General features: G+C 38.8%; 2 protein-coding genes across 2 annotated transcripts; one reads left to right on the top strand and one right to left on the bottom strand.

Moving 5' to 3' along the window:
- The first annotated feature begins 2,026 nt into the window (after positions 1-2,026).
- LOC147140828 (calcium and integrin-binding family member 3-like) lies at positions 2,027-7,391 on the top strand. Its single transcript, XM_086043495.1, has 6 exons — positions 2,027-2,077; positions 3,279-3,313; positions 3,405-3,516; positions 5,483-5,630; positions 6,217-6,412; positions 7,370-7,391. The coding sequence occupies exons 1-6, from the start codon at positions 2,027-2,029 to the stop codon at positions 7,389-7,391; spliced, it is 564 nt and encodes a 187-aa protein (XP_085899621.1).
- Positions 7,392-11,066: 3,675 nt separating this feature from the next.
- LOC147140829 (ras-related protein Rab-8A-like) lies at positions 11,067-17,825 on the bottom strand. The gene is made up of 8 exons (XM_086043596.1): positions 17,654-17,825; positions 17,199-17,259; positions 16,587-16,647; positions 15,226-15,303; positions 14,897-14,986; positions 13,971-14,036; positions 13,845-13,895; positions 11,067-12,744 (listed from the first exon to the last, which is right to left on the bottom strand). Exons 1-8 carry the CDS (start codon positions 17,775-17,777, stop codon positions 12,655-12,657), a joined length of 621 nt encoding a protein of 206 aa, XP_085899722.1. The 5' UTR covers positions 17,778-17,825; the 3' UTR covers positions 11,067-12,654.

Consider the following 17,825-nt stretch of genomic DNA (forward strand, 5'->3'; position numbering starts at 1 on the left):
TAATATAATAGGGCAGCATGGTGGGCGACTGGTTGGCACTCAGCAGAGGTTTTGAATTTGAATCCGGCCCCGACCTTCCTGTGTGGGGTTTGCATGTTCTCCCCGTGCCTGCGTGGGTTTCCTCCGGGTACTCCGGTTTCCTCCCACATTCCAAAAACATGCATGGTAAATTGATTGGACTCTCTGAATTGCACCTAGGTGTGATTGTGAGTGCGGATGTTTGTTTGTCTGAGTGTGCCCTGCGATTGGCTGGCTACCAATTTAGGGTGTCCCCCCCCCACTACTGCCCAAAGAAGGCTTGGATAGGCTCCAGCACCCCCGTGACCCTCGTGAGGATAAGCGGTATGGATAATGGATGGATGGATGGATAATCTAATCCAGCAGTTATCTATAATTTAACCACTGTAATCCAGCCATTATCTATAGTTTCCGGTGAAGTTGATTCTGCAACATGCATCTATAAACACTATAAACAAATGGTATTAAGTCGTGAAACTCACCTGTTTACTAAATCGTAGTGTAGACAGGTAAATTCTAACAGCAAAGTACAGGACACAGGCAATTATTAATATCTGATGGCGAAAGAGGAAACATAAAAAACAAACATAAACTTTCACTTTTGATGGTGCACAAAGTGCATTCAAAGGCCCCCAACAATGCAAGAGGTCTGAAATACAAGTGAAAAAACACAGTAGAAGCTTCAAAAGTAATAATTTTATTGCGTTGGCCTTAGAATAAAAACAACTAATAGACAAGATTTTCAGCACAAGATAGAGTCACCCCAAAAACCTGTGAATCAGTACATTTGAAAATGCAGAACAGTGAATATATGAAACTATCAGGGCTACTTTCTACCACCAGTGGGCGCTGTTAGAATCTGAGGGTGTCCTTATGTAATCACACCAGACATTGAAACCCCAAAACTTTCAATGTGGCGACAAGGCATAGGCCGATTACCGGTTTGACGGTTTAGCTTGGTTTTAAAAAGTCAAAGTTTCAATAACCGCTAATACTGGCTGTCAGTTTTTTTTTTTAGGGGACTTCTAATCAGGACACAATATGATTGTCTGCTTATAGAGTTGCATAAATTAGCCATCTTTTTGAAGCTAATTGCTTCCAACTAACTTTTTTTTCTCCTTGTCAAAAGCAGGGAGCGGAGGTCTGAGCAGTTACGCACGGAGGAGTGAGTGAGACGAAGGACTGTTGATTAACGTGCACTGTCCTGAAAATAAATGTAAAAATAGTGCCAGCCGGTACTTGTTAGGCTCAAGGTCAACATGGGTAGACCACTGGGGTGTTGTAAAAATATCTCACCAGTGATGGGACACTGTGACCTACAAAGAAGAATTAAAACAAAACAATGTTAACATTTATTTGATTAAACTTAACATGGCACACGTTTCTGAATGTACAAAATATTTGATATTTTATTTAAAAATAAAATGCGGATTTTATTGACGCAAATATTTCAATTTTTAAAAACTTTTATAGCTGTAAATTTAACATCGTGATGCCATAATATTTTTGGTCAAGCATCAGTAACATCGACTTCACCGACTTCCTGGTCACTGGAATAGCGACTTAACGTTTGCACAATTAACGTGAGATCAAAGGCAACTTAGACATTTGGGTCAATAACATACGATAGTTGGCATCTTGGCACTATGCACAGCTAGGTAGCCATGAAAGGGGCGTCTGAGTGGAGCGTAACCCGAGCGCCGGCGGAGGCGTCGGCCCTGGAGTGGCACCAAAGGAGCGTTTGATAGCTTTTGGCACGATGCTGGACGACAGCCCTTGTTCCCTTTCAAAAGGAGCTGCCAGTCACAACGGAGGAGAAACCATGTTATTAAGGGCCACCAAATGGGGGCCCCACGGCGGCCCGACACCTGATCTGCCCCCTCCACCCCGCTTCACCTACCTCAGGCCCTGGCTTCCTTTTGTCCCGCCATTTCATATCTGTCAGTGCCCACCAGGTGCCCTACGACAACGACGATGGAACCCAGGCTGGGCGTCCGCATGCTCCGACATGGGGAATAAGCAGACTGTCTTCACCGCAAGGCAGCTTGATGCCTACCAGGTTGGTGTAGTCGGCGTGCTAACTTGGAGAAAAACGTTTTAACGTTCTAGTTTGCCTATTACCAGAAAAATAAAAAATGAATGTGAGTATTTGGCAGCGACAAATTCAAAATACTGTATACTATGTTATAGCGATAGTCAATCCCAAAATGTTCATGGGTCAGCGTAATCTGCAGCATGTTAAAGCATCCAAAAAATAAACACTAAATTTTAAAAAATATATAGTTAAAAGAAAATAACATAAGACTGTTAGAACTATTAATAAATATTTTAAAGTATTTTTCTTTTTTTTTACTTAATTTTACCCTCAAAATAACAATGCTGTATCACTTCAATCAGTGTGAGCTGCTGCATGTTCAGTCATAAAAAAATAGCTATGTTGTATAATAATGATCCCAAAACATGCATAGTAGGTTAACTGGACTCTCTATATCATCCCTAGGTGTGATTGTAAGTGTGAATGTTTGTTTGTCTATGTGTGCCCTGCGATTGGCTGACAACCACTTCAAAGTGTACCGCAACTACTGCCCAAAGTCAGCTGGGATAGGCTCCAGCATGGCCGCAACCGAATAAACGGTTCGGATAATAGATGGATGGATGGATAATAAAAACATTTTAATATATTTTTTATATTTACAGTTTTCACATTTATTTCAACATTAAAAGAGCTAAGTTTGACACAACAGGAGAGTTAATGGCAGAGCTAGCTATTTACTAAAAATATCTGGTCCATTTAATGCCTTCCGTCTGCAACGTGGGTGGGTACCCTTCCTCCGTCCGTCTATCCGCCTTTTTGTCCGGCCGGACCAAATAGTAATCGCCTATAGGCTGGTCCGCCTATAATTTTAAACGGGCTTCCGTTAGCGTTTCCGTCAACCAACTTTGACCAACTTCCGCTGAGCAACTCTGATGTCATTTTTAGTCAACAGCAAGTGGCAAAATGGCCGTCCTCTGAGATGGACAAAAACGGGTGGATTTTACTGCTTAATTCATATTCCACAAATGCAATATGAATCAGAATGCCATGTTTAGACTTGGGCCTGCATAGAACATATTCTTGGAAAGAAAGTCCTGGGGTTGACTTTCCCTTTAAATTAACTTTGAACCCCATGCTGCTTCACCAAGTCAGACACATTATCATCGTGTTCTGGGAAGTTTCTAAGAACAACCCATGATTTTGCTTTTTTTTTTTTTTTTTGCAGGACTGTACATACTTTACAAGGAAAGAAATTCTCAGGTGAGTTAAGGTTGGCTGCTATTGTCAATCATAATGTTCATCTCTGCTGATAACAGAGTAACATGTAGCTGGTGTTTGGTACGGGTTTCAGACTCTTCCATCGCTATCACGATCTGGCGCCGCAACTCGTTCCCCTCGACTACACCGAGCAGCCAGATGTGAAGCTACCATATGAGCTAATTGGCAGCATGCCCGAGCTGAAGGTAGCGAGACGCACTCCCTGCAACCCCGCCGTCCCTCCGTCTGCCTCCATAATTGATGACCAATTCATCCACAGAATTCTTTGAAAAGAACGCCTGTCACCTGACTCCTTTCAAAAATCGAAGAATGCGGCTGGCGTACAATTGCTAATGTTAGCTAATGATAAAGCCTCTCAGGTCTCGAGTCGACATGGTGAACAGGTTCGCGCACCCCCTTTTTCATGGAAAATCCTCTAAATTATCATCAAAATTTGACGCCATGTTTTGACCACATTACATTACCAATTTGTCTCGGACATTCCCCTGGTATTTCCAAATTGTCTGCTTCTAACCAAAATGGCAGACTTCCTGTTCAATTTCATGCATGGGTCTATGAGACTTTTTCATGCGTGCTGTTATGTTAGACACAGCTACCCAATTCTGAGTTGTTCAGTGTAACTGGTGTCAGGGGCTAATTTCTTTTTGACCCACGAATGTCAAACTCAAGTGCCAGAGGCCATATCCGACCTACCACATTATTTTATGTTGCCCACCAAGGCAAACGATGAACTTCATGTTTCTTGAGATTAAGCATTTTGATGGTTTTTTTGTGTGTGAATTAAGGCTGACAAAATAAGAACATCTTCAAATCTAAGAAAACTTTGGTTTTATTCAACATTTGTGGCCCCGAGCAATTGCCTGTGATTGCCTAAAGGTAAGTTGTTGAATGAATATACTGTACAATTACAGTGGTGCCTTGAGATACAAGTTTTATTTGAGCTTTGAACATGCACATAACTCAAAACACTCCATTCCAAAATGTTTTGTTTGTTTTCTTTAAATTAGAAAATAGCACACCTTTAGACTTTATAAAAATATAATGACATAATTAAATAAGATGAAGCCATTTTCGTCACACTCTCTCATTCAATTAAATACGCGTTATGCTGTTCATTCTGGTGTGCGCGCCTTGGCCACTTGGGGCAGTTTGAAGGCCAATTCATACTTAAAGCGGGAGTCAACCCAAACACATTTTTTTCAAGAACATGTTCCCAGCAGCCCCACTAGTTGAAACACGGCGTTCTGATTAATTTTGCGTTTGTGAAATATAAGTTAAGCAGCAAAATGCACTCGTTTTTAGCCATCTCTTTAGGGGCGGCCATTTTGTCTTCTGTCGACGGAAAATGACATCACAACTGCTCACAACGAGCAATCACGGCTCAGATTCAGGAAACAGGTCAGCCGTGATTGGTCGTTGTGATGTCATTTTCAGTCGACAGAAGACAAAATGGCCGCCCCCAGAGATGGCTGAAAACGAGTGGATTAACACTTATTCCACAAACGCAATATTTATCAGAATGCCCTCTTTCAACTAGTGGGCCTGCTGGGAACATATTCTTGAAAGAAATATGTTTGGGCTGACTTCCGCTTTAACACTTTACTTTTCTGCCTGCGTGCAGCAGCCAATCAAGTAGGGGCTTGTCATGCCGAAAACTCAAATGGGAATCATAGTCATTCTTCACAGAGGATAAAGAACACAGTATATGACTGTCAGTATTGTTATATTGTTTCTACATGCCCTGCTTGTGTTCAACTATCCCCTGCTTTTTATAACATACAGCCACATAAATGCTAATCATGAGCCTTGCGATACCAGTCTAAAGGCTAAGCTATGTGGTTGTTTTAAGTACACAAGGTGTAATTCTCTTGCTTTACCTTTAGTTTGACAGTAAACTTTAACCGAGAGTTGCAATAAGCAGCTTGAAGCCTCTTTTGTTGAAGAGTATTTACTAATTAAATATGACACAGCGCTAGTATCTCAAGTGTGCATTCGAAAGACAGAACCCAAAAAAATAAATAAAAAATTAGCTCATATCTCCAAAAATTTGTAAGTTGGGTCACTTGCAGCTCAAGGTACCACTGTACTGTAATAAGAAACAGTGATTCCAACAAAGCTAATCGTGTAAAGTAGCATTGTCTGGCTGTCCAGGACAACCCGTTCCGCCAAAGGATCGCTGAGGTTTTCTCCGAGGACGGCCAAGGAAACATGACGCTGGACGACTTCCTGGACATGTTCTCTGTTCTGAGCGAGATGGCACCGCGGGATCTCAAGGCTTACTATGCTTTTAAGATTTACGGTAAAATCTTAAGGGGACATATTTTTAAAAATTGACTTTTTAAATGCTTGCAGATTTTTGTAGTTCCTGCCCACATACGAGGGTGAAATTAAACAACCACATTTTTTTTTGTAAGTTTGGAGTGTGTTTTGCCACTTTATTTACACAGCCTGCCCTGTGGTTGGAATTGATTTAAATGATATATTGTTTTGATCAGGTTATGTTCAATAAAACATAGATGATTAATGTAACTGCTTTGGGTTAAATTCTTAATATAAATATTCATATATTTACTAATGGACTCAGTTCAAGCAAGAAGTTTCTATTTACAGCATTGCTCCTTCTAAGAATGCCTTCCATATGAAAGTAAAATTGATACAGCGTGTAATCTTTAAGCGAAGCAAAGATCAATCAAAGTGAAACATAAATTGAATCGATTTTGGAAATCTGAATTGATACTCAGCCCTATGTTCACACTGAGCAAGTGCAGCGTGAAAGGGGATTTAGAGTCTTAATTCAACTTAACATTAGGGTATTTTCACGAGTAGGATGTAGCTGCAACAGATGTTGACCTGTACAACTTTGTGCCTCCGTTGTTTTTCGGAAGATTTCAACAACGACGACTTTATTTGCAAGTCGGACCTGGAGAAGACATTGAACAAACTGACGCGCAATGAGCTGACAGAGGACGAGGTGCGCATGGTATGCGAGAAGGTGCTGGATGAGGCCGACATGGACAACGACGGTCGGCTGTCGCTGGAGGACTTTCAGCATATGATCATCCGGGCACCGGACTTCCTCAGGTGGGTCTGGCAAAAATATTGTGCAGCGAACTAAACTTCACAACTGTGTGTGTGGGTGGGGGCGGCGGTGTGTGTGTGTGTGTGGTCAAAAGTGCAAAATAGTGCAAACAAAAAATAATACTGGCGATACATTTAATGAAAAATGTAGTACTGGCCTTCAGTTTAGTTTTCTCTATTTCATTTAAATTACTGTGCCCATGAGACCTCAAACGTCAAATCAGCACTCAAAACAAACATTGCTGATATATTGCATTGAATATTGAAACCACAGATATTTCAGGTTTCTATTTTAGGCAAGGTACTTTTAGTACAAACATCACTGGCATGCTATTTTTCTATTTCCTGTATCCACTACTGCTGCTGAAACAATGTTAATGTCTCCAATGTGGGACGAATACAAGTTATTTTATTTTAAATATTTAATATATGATAAATATACTTTAAACCTCTCAGCTGATGTATGTGGTGACATTCTGCGTCATTTCTGGGCTTAAGTGTCTGTGTGCATTATTCTGAATTATTTTCCCCTTCGTATCATGTTTAGACACGTTACGAGCCTCGGCCACAGCTCATAAGTAGCGGAAAAACAGTGTGCAACAAGCATTCAAAAGTGGAAAACAGGGAGGTGATACACTTTGTGCATTTCTGTCACGCTGAGCGGTGTGCACGGAAGGGAATTTAAAGACACAATCAACATGCATTACCGCGATTGGACGGTAGGGTACAAATCTCTACCTTCAAAATTCATACCTTATATTGAATATACCGTCTATACCGCATATCCCTAGCGGGCAGCAGCAGAATGGCCATTCAATTGATGCAAAGCGTGACAAAAAATGCTAAATTCTTTAATCAAAGGGGTAAATTATTTTCAGAAATGTGTTATATCAATTATATGACTGACTTAATGTACTACAGATCTGTGATTTTGCCCCTTATCCCATCTTGTGTCCACAGCACCTTCCACATAAGAATATAAAGAAACTGACTTAAAATACTGACAAATGTCGGAAGTGGAGGAGTCGTCACATCTCTGCTTGAGGATGTTTCAGATGGAACATTTTATATATAAACTGTATATTTGTATATGAGAGATCCAGTTACACCTTACTATAAAAGAAAACTGGGCCAGAATCTCTGGCAGATTACGCCGGTCCAGTTGTTATAGCCATTAAGGCCAATTGTGGGAATACTTTCTGACTTTTCCACTGACTCGCAGACAGAAAGAGGAAATAATGAAGCATTAAGTATGCTTTGCTTGTTTTTTGTTTTTATTTATTGATCCCCCAAAAAAGTAGACATCGCTAAAAACTGCAGATACACATTTTCAAATTGGAAGTAGAAAGTACAGTACAAGTAGATCTCTTTATTAGAATATTCGCTGCTATATACTTCACAATATATGAAATGTATATGAAAATATGACTGTAAAAATGCACAATGTCAGAATTGAAAACAAAGCCCAAAAAATGATTATATTTATCCTGTTCACACAGGATGTGTGTCTCATAAAACACAAAAATAGTGTGTTTGAACAAGTATTAAAGCACCAGTAAGAGCAGAGACATTATCCAAGGAGTTTGACAGCCACACGGGAAAGAAAAAAAAAATTGGTTTGTTTTTACGATAAAAAAATTGCATTTTGTAGAATAAAAATCCTAATCGATTTACAAAACAGTCAGATTTTTATTTTCAAGATAAAAGATTATAATATTTTAAAGTCAGCTTTGGGGAGGTTTGTGCATTTTTTTAACTGATTTTATAAGACCAAAGCCTGATTTTTCTTGGGAAAAAAGGTCACTGATGAGAATAAAGCCAGATGGTCTCCAGATAAAAAGAAGATTGCAGTTTTTTGTAAAATAATCTTATGAGAATAAAGTCAACATTTTTATAAAAGTAAGAATCTAATGAAAAAGTTTTGTGCAGTCTGTATAAAAAACATTTTTGAGAAAAACGGTATTATTAAATGTACTTTAATGTTCAATTTTATTCTTTTCTGTGGGGGAAAAATGTTAATTGTTCATGCATTTTGATACAGCACTCTGTGAGCATCCAGGTTCTTTTGCAATTTCTTTTTGAAACCTTTTCTCCATATGGATGGTATTCTGCACAACCGTCAAAGCACTTAAAACCTACAAACACCAGACAGACTAAACGATGAGGAAAACCTCTGCAGTTGTTTTGGGTTAATTAGTTGACAAGATTAGTATAAAGAGAGCCTACAATGAACTTTGAACTTTGTCATGATATTTTGATTTTGTGAAATGCTTTTTCTATTTTACTGCCATGCTCATTAAAATTTAAACAAATAAAAGCTTGAAATATTTCAGTTTGTTTGGTGAAATAATAAAACACAAGTGTTTCTTTTTGGAAAAAAAATATTGAAATAAATGGACTTTCGCTCGATATTCAAATTTTTTGGGACCCACTTGTATGCATGTGGTGGGGCACATAGCAAATGACGATAAGCAAATGGCAGTCTATATACTGGCTATAGCATAAAGCGGAAGTCAACCCAAACATATTTTTTTCAAGAATATGTTCTATGCAGGCCCGCGAGTTGAAACAAGGCATTCTGATAAATATTGTGTTTGTGGAATAAGAGTTAAGCAGCAAAATCCACCCATTTTTAGCCATCTCAGAGGGTGGCCATTTTGTCAACTGAAAATGACATCACAGCTGCTCAGGGCTCAGGTAACGACCAATCACGGCTCAGTTTCAGAAAACAGGTGAGCTGTGATTGGTCGTTACCTGAGCCCTGAATCACTGTGATGTAATTGTCAGTCGACAGAAGTGATAAAATGGCCACCCGCTGAGATGCCTAAAAACGAGTTGATTTTGCTATATTCCATATAAACAATATTAATCAAAATGACCTTTTTAAACTAGTGGGTCTGCATAGAACATATTCTTGAAAAAAATATATTTGGGTGGACTTCCCTTTAAGCAACTCTGATGTTCAGTGACGGTGTTAGTTGAGGCTCCCGGCAGGTACGCTCAGCATGTGCTTCTGTTCATTGTATTTTGTTACCATTTGTTGAAAATAGCGATTGAAAGAGCCCCAGAGGCTGTTTTCTTCCCCCCCATATCCAAACCACCCCTTATGTATTACAATTTGTTCTAACTAGCAGCGGTAGGCTATATTCAATTAGCTAACCATGTTTACTTTACCGGAGACAGGTAGTTAGTTAACTAGTTGTACTGTGTTATACAATTTCAAAAAAAAAAAAAAAATCTGAGTGACTGAACCCACAAAAAGTGAACCGCAATATAGCGAGGGATGACTGTATACGTGTAATTTTTTTTCGATTCAATGTGGCCGAAATACTCGTGTAGAAAAACAAAAAATGTCCTTCTAAACTATTAGTTTGAAAGTTTAAAAGTACAAAATAAAGTGAGTAAAAGTTATACAATCTGAGAAAGAAATGTATTATGACTAACAACTTCCCAACGCCAAGTGTTCTGATTGCATTGATTTTTTTTCTTGTATTTATTGGACCAGTGTACCATTTTTTGGCTCAACGTTGGAAAAACATTAATAAAAGCACACACGCATACAGGTCCAAGATTCACAATGCACAGCCGCACCGAACTCCAAGGACAAATGGACACACACGTGATTTTAGATGCAGGATAAAAAGTGCAGGAATGAAGTGAGAAGATGTGTGTGTTTGAAGTCTGTTGAAATGTCAAGAATATAAAACGGAGGACAAAAAAATAAAATAAAGAGAAGCCCGACCTTGTTAAGTATGCACAAAAGGCTTCCAACACAGCAGCTCTGACACTGATGGAAGCACATATTCTAAAATATAAATAATGTAGAGCTACTGCGTTGGATTGCATTTTAACACCTAATAAGTGCTTCTTTAAAATATTAACGAAGCTAGACTGCGATCATTGTCCAACAAAAACAGTACTTTTGCCTTTGAATTTTATTTCATTTTTTATTTATCTAGTTTTACAAATAATACTGTAGAAAAAAGAGCTCTGAATAAATAGATGAAGCAGAAACCAAGATAAGCTTGTCAGTCAAATACTGTACTGATTGTACTCACTAAAGTTATAAGAACTATAAAAACTCCTAATAGGCCGCCATAGATATGTCGAATGGAGTTTGTGGTAAAGTGCGAAGAGAGCTGAAAAGGGGGGAAAGGGGCGTTCTTTTGTTCAAACTGCCAGAAACGTCATTTTAGCTTGACACCGTACCAAATCAGAAACCAAGTTAAAACATTTATAGAGCTGGGCATATTTTTTCCCAAAAAGCAGGAATTTATTGCGTTTCTAAATTAGTTACTGCAATTGACAGCTATAGAAGTCAAAGGTCCATTATTTCAACCGGGCAGGCCGTGAATGAGCCAAGCAAGTACGCCTTTCACACAGGCTGTGAAAGTCACCATTTTCAAAAGGTCCATTTTTGACTGGGCCATTTTTCCAACTTAAAGGGTAGGAAATTGCTGCTATTCTGCAAAAGCACAAAAATTCTCTCAAGTCGACTATGTGGGATATCTCCCTGTGAAAGACGCCACTGTTAAACATGCTAGTCGAGGAAGTCGAATGCTTGTTAAGCAACCAGCAAGCAATGCCTAATATGTAAAGATAAGAATTTAAGACGGGAGCTGTCTATCTGAATTATCAATTTTGTGCTTGGTGATGAGGCATCAATCTTATTTTTTTTTCAACAATTTAGCACCACCCACCTGTATAATAGGCACAGTTCAAATTTGGTTGTAATTTAAATATAATCTCTCTCTAAAACAAGTACATTTTTGAAGGGTCAGTTTGTTGTGGGTCTATTCATGAGAGAAACAAAATTTGGTAGGTATATCTTAAGTCAAACTAGCTTTGGGGGCTGAATTTTCATAAAATTACAGGGAGATTGGACAAATCGTAAATGTTCACCAAAATTGCCCTTAGATGGCTGCTTCGCATACCAAATTTCATATTGCTAATTAAAACCGGATTTGAGAATTCCCTCTTGTTATATTATTACCGGTATATTATTTTTTGCCGACATGCTCCCAGCTGATCTGTTGAACATTATCATGTCCCGACCTCGAGTGCTATAAATCATGTGATGCAATGTACTTATTTCTACATGTTTACCCTTTATTATACTTTTTTTTTCTGCTTTGAGCTTTGGTCGATGGGATGGGGGGTTTGTCGCTTGTTTCCTTCCTTTATTGTCCATGTCATCAGCTCTGAAAATCTTAAAATAAAGTTTTGGGAGGTGAATTTCCATAACCGAAGGCAATAAACGGACCGTGAATTTTTAGTAAAATGCCCAGCTCTGCTATTCATGGCAGTATGTGAAACTGGGTTTGGGGGATGAATGTTCCAAACATTGCTACCAAATAAACATTTTTACCAAAATCACCCTAAAATGGCACCTTCTAAGTAACTAACATTGGAGACTACTTGTGTGTTTGAGACTTTTTTTGTGGTCCTAATCATGACAAACAACCAAATTTCACATTAGTATGTAAAAGTGGCTTTGGAGGCATCATTTTCAAAACATTGCTACCAAATGTACATTTATCACCAAAATGGCCATTTTTGTGGTCTTACTAATGACAGACATGCCTATTACATTTCACTTAAAGTGAAAATGGCTTTGAGAGCTGAAATTTTAAAACACTGCTAGCAAGTCACCAAAATGACCCTAAAATGCCAAACTCCCTGTGCATTTTCGTACATATTTTTGTGGATTTACTCAGAATAAACAAGTCTGCCTAATTCCACATTACAAAGTGGAACTGGCTTAAGAGGCTGAATTTTCTACTAACAAATGTACTTTTTCACCAAAATGTCAAACCTTTGACCAAATCAATGAATTCAAACGTGCTTTATACTCAACTGCCAAATGGCACTGTTTGACTACGGGTTAAGCTTGTCAGTTTCTGGCTGTAAATGTATCTGAGGGAAAAAAAAAAACCCTCAAATAAGACTCCCCCTCTGGCGAGCAGGTTAAGTATGGCAAATAAAAAGAAAAGGAAAAAAAAAAAAGCAGTACAAGCCTGTTATTTGTGCGACATCTCGTTGTTGTCTTCCTTCGAGTGTTCTCCCCCTGAACCTCAGAGATCTCCTGTAAACGATGACTGTCCATCTGGAAGCGCTTTGAAGAAGCGGTTTTGCTTTAGTGCGGACTGCTATGAAGGAGAGGAAACAAAAGGAAGTGCTCCCAGGCAAGCAACAGTCTTATTTGGGCTCGAGCAGGTTCTTCGGTAAAAAGGCCTCGGCGGTCCTCAAAGGAGGCTGCAGTGGAAGAAGCTGCTCTTTTTCCGTGGCTCCAGAATCTTCACTCCTTGGCTGCTCCCCTGAGGTGCGTTCCCCTCCTGAGGCAACACAAATGATCAACAATGATCAGAAATGTACTTGAAAATCATGGGAGACCTCGGCCAAAGCTTAAAAAAAATATCAGTTTTGGTCAGTGTGGATCAGAACTTCATTAACCCTTGAACAACCAATACAGTGGTACCTTGACTTACGAGTGCCCCGACAAGTCTTCCTAGATACAATTTTTCTTTCTTTCTTTGACTTTGAGATACAAGTGTGAGATGGTGGCCGCAAACTCAGCTCAACTCACATCAAAACAAACAACAGTTTGGCAGGTAGTGAATAATTCTTCAAAAAAGAGGCTCCAAGCTGTTTATTGCCATTGCTAAACAAAACAAATCGAATTACACATACCTCTGCATTAGGTGTGTGTGCTAGTTTAACAAAACACACGATGCAAAACACCATAGATGGGCTAGCATTGACACAAACAGTACAGTCACACATGTAGACAGAAAGTCTAACAATACTTATAGCCTAGGCATATACAGTAAAGCTGCCTTCATTGTGGGTTCTGGGTTCACGTTCCCGATATTTCGCAGATTGTTATTAATTTTGTATTTTTGCTATTTGCCGGCATTTTAAGCGTTGTTTTAAACTTAAATGCCGTGTGTCGCAAATAAAAACAAAACTATATGTATGTATGTAGTGCCGCTATTGTTTTGTCAGCCGCTGACTGGTGGTTGTGTTCTGTCAGTAGACTCTCGGCACACTGCTCACCTTTCTGATCACTATGTATACGTAGTGATAAATATTCATCATATTTTCCCCACGGAAAACAGGGGAAAAGTGGAGAAAAATTCCCAGGAAAATCTGAAAATACCCAAAAGTTAACCAAATGCCATGTTGAAGTGAAAATGGCGTTGGAGACAAATTGGCAATATACCCTGGGGAATACTATTGAATGTACATTTTCACCAAATGACCGTCAAATCAAAAGGGTGGACTTCGTGTCTAATCTCAGGCATGGATTCTTGAGTGTTTTTTTTTATAGTTCTTCTCATGACAGACATGCCTACTAAATGTTGGTCTTATGTAAATCATCATGACAATCATGCTGGAAAACAGTCATTCTGAGTATGATAACGGTTCTCCTTACCATTTTGGTGTCCATTTTTAATTTGATGTCCCTGGCAAGTGTCAAAAAGGCCTGCAAATAGACATGGTATCGGATTTATATGCAATAAATGTATATTACTATCGTCAAAGAAGGTTTGGAACTTACGCTCTCCACGTTGATGTTGGCCTTCGCGCTCGTCTCCATGAACTTAATGCCATACTCTAAAGCAAGCTACAAGGTAATTGCATGGAATGACATCAGGATGATTTCTGATATATCCCTCAACAGAAAACAAAAAAGGAATACAGTCTTGCCTTGAGATGCGTGTTAAAACACATCATCTTTCCCCATTGAATTGTTAGCGTTTGTGTTTTTTAATAAGGAAAAACAGCACTATCACTGTATAGTAGTGCACTTTATAAAATTCATAATTGAAGACGATGTAAAAAATTACACAGTTTGTGCATCATGATTTAATGATGCAGTGCCTTTTTATTTGTGCTGCTCCTTCTGGTGTGCCCGTCTTGGCCACCAAGAGGCAGTATAATACTGTACTGTCATGCAGAGATATACGAATAATTATAAGTCTTCTACTGCTACTGTAAGGTGACTCAGTAAGATGCTGTAATGACAAAGAATATATGCCTGTGAGTATTGTTATAGTATTATCTGCCTATATAAGTTGCTACACATCTGCTGCTTAGAGGGCTCTAAAACCACGACTATCAATGGCAACCTTTTGCACGTCAATGGCTTTTTTCATTTTATGATTAAGCATTAAGCGAGCGAACCATCCTTTAGGCCAATGTATTTTTTTTGTTTTAAATACACAATTTATAATTCTTTTATATATTTAGTTTTACCTTAAATTTCAACTGGGAGTGGAATGAACTGTTCACTATAGTCCAAATTGCTGCTAATTGTCAAGTGAGTTGAGTTTACTACTACAATAAAGAACCTGCATCTCAAGTTTGCACACTTATGTCAAAGCAAACCATCGGCCAAATGACGGCTCGTATGTCAAAACACTTGAAAGTCGGGTCATTTTTTTCTCAAGGCATCACTGTATATCCTCTTAGGTTGTTTCTTACCTTTTCGCCCCTGTCTTTTGACACCTGCCGCTTGTCATTTATGTCACATTTATTGCCAAGTACCATCTTTTCAACGTCAGATGATGCATGCTGGAACAAGAGTGAGGCCAAAATTCTTATGGGAATAAAAATCACATTTTTCACATTTCATACGGTTACATTACGGAATTAAACTCTGATGAGGTACTTTATCAGTGAATCTTAGAATTCCCATACAATCTAACAAGAGCAATGCATATTTACAGCAAAAAAAAAAAAATCAGGAATATCAAAATTGTTTGGTGTTTTTCTTGACAAAATGTTAGAAAGGAAGGAAAGGGAATGGATACCTCCTCTATGTTCCTTATCCAGTTCTTGATATTTTCAAAAGACTTCTCATTGGTGATGTCATAGACGAGCATGATTCCCTGTGGAGATAGGTACCTAAGGTTAATGAGGCTCAAAAACAAAAGCTGCATTTACTTTTGAAGGTACTCCTTTTTTCCCCAATTTAAAATAGTTCCCAGCTGTCTTAATAATATATCTGTGACACACGTTCATCAAAATACAGAGAGGATCAAGAATTGCAGCCTTTTTTTCTTAAATACAGTGCCGAGTTATCGGATTAGGATTCAATATCGGGTGACACTCAAAATAAAGTGACTCAGACTCGGTGCAAAAAAGGTGAACAGGACATCACTCCGATTGTCGCTAGTCGGAAATCCAGTGTGAATGCAGGGATTTATGGGACACGGCACAATCATACCAGAGCTTTCAAACTGCAAAAAGTTAAGGTAGGGAGGAGTAATTGTTTCAGCGGAGGGGACTGGGCACTCCAGTTTAAGAGCCAACAGTTTAAACTTTTAATATAGACAAATACAAAACAATTTCAGGGAAAGCATCGGTTGCTCATGATTTTCGCTATTCACGTCAAGGCTTTGTCCCTAGGCACTAACATGAATAGCGGGGTTTCACTGGAAAATCTATTAGTGTACTGTCTACCAGTGTTTAAGGTAAATAAAAGGTTTTCAAAAATCCATCTGTTCGACCTCTTTCTTTGCAAATACCCCATGTTATAACATTGAGACCCGCGATTATTAATATGAAACGGTGTGTGTACATATTTGTTTTGATGTCTAAATTTAGCTGTTCGGATTTTATTCAGGTGCGTTTTATAGGAAAATAGGCATCTACATACGTCAATCAACTTCACTCTAAAGGTAAGGTACAATACGGTACTACTGTGGTGCTTCTTGACATAATTAAGCCCTTGGAATTAATAGTTGAGGGTAGGGTTGCACAATGTATCGAAAAAATATCGATATCGCAATAATGGCCTATGCAATATGCATAGCTAAGAACATATTGATCTTGGTTATTTTGCCCCATGAAAAAAAGGTACTTCTTCCATTAGGTAATGAATGTCATTTCTTTAGGTACATGTTAAATATCGCAATAATATCGATATAGTCAACATTCATATTGCATGTTTTTCCAATATCGTGCAGCCATAGTTGAGGGGTGTGTTCGGAACAAGGTGGGTTTGTACGCCTGGCTGGCCTTAAATAGCAATTAGAAACTTAAATTTAATGTGTTCAGATTTCCAAACAACTGATCTTAAAAACTGCCTCTTGGAACCCATTGTTTCATACCTTGGGGACATCCTGTACTAGCAATTTCCATAAATATGTCCACTTGAACACATACTGACCATGGCTCCTCTGTAGTAGGCTGTTGTGATTGTTCGGAAGCGCTCCTGACCGGCTGTATCCCTGGGTAAAAAAACAACAACATAAAAATGTGTTTTCACTTTTCAACATGGGTTTCCCAACCGTTCTTGACCCAAGGTGCATATATTACATTAAAAAAACGTCACGAGATAGCAAACAAAAATGTTACAAACTGACTATTGAAATAATGATGAACTTGTCTGAATGTGTCCACAAATATACTTGGTGTGAAATCTATCCCTGTTTAACTGAACACAAAGCTATTATTGTGTTGCATGAATGGCAACTGGTGGATACACAGATTATTTGTACCTTCTGCCACCTATTGGAAGAGCATTTAAATGTTCTTCCATTAAATTAAACTTTACTTTACGTCGGTGGCATGGATAGACAAGCAAACTCATTACAGTTTTTGTAGTAAATACATAATTTAGGGGCAAATTAAATGAAATGCATCTCATCACGCCTGTTGATAAAATGTGGTCGGTAGTAAAACATGTAATATTACGTTGTTGTAAACATCCATGAAAAAAGGCAGGAATTTATTATTCTCGACAAAATAAGAAGCACGAGTATCACGAGACTCAACTTACCATATCTGCAACTTGATCTTCTTGCCGTCGAGCTCTATTGTCCTTATCTTGAAATCTATGCCTAGAGGGACGATAGTACACAATAATCTTAGCAGATAGCTTGCTCTCTATTTTAGCTCGACAGTCACAAACTAGTGCTATAAACAATTTCAAAATGTCACGCGTATATGGAATATTGGGTGACAAAATCATTCCGTGTCTGACGTTTGGCGTTAGCGTCGACAGCTAATTGTAGCTAACCGCACGCGCTGACTTTATAACAGCTGACAGCTAGTAGCCAATAGCAATCGGAATGTTTATTTTCTAACGGAGCTCCAAGGAAATAACCCATAGGGCACACTAGTGACACCTAACCAATTGTCAATGCCACATAACGCAATTAGTCTGCCAGCAAATAGACCAAACCGGTGGGCGCACTATTCAAACGTGCCAATTCAAATAAACTTTATATATACCTATGGTCGATATGAACGTAGAATTGAAGGCGTCCTCGGAGAACCTGAACAGGACGCACGTCTTTCCGACCCCGGAGTCCCCAATTAACAGAAGTTTAAACAAATAATCGTACGTCTTCGCCATACTTGTTGATATTGAGTGCGGAAGTGCCGTGCCCGGCGAAGTACAAGA

Source organism: Filicampus tigris, chromosome 10, assembly GCF_054856515.1.
Source record: "Filicampus tigris isolate MCC_2025a chromosome 10, RoL_Ftig_1.0, whole genome shotgun sequence".
Lineage (NCBI taxonomy): Eukaryota > Metazoa > Chordata > Actinopteri > Syngnathiformes > Syngnathidae > Filicampus > Filicampus tigris.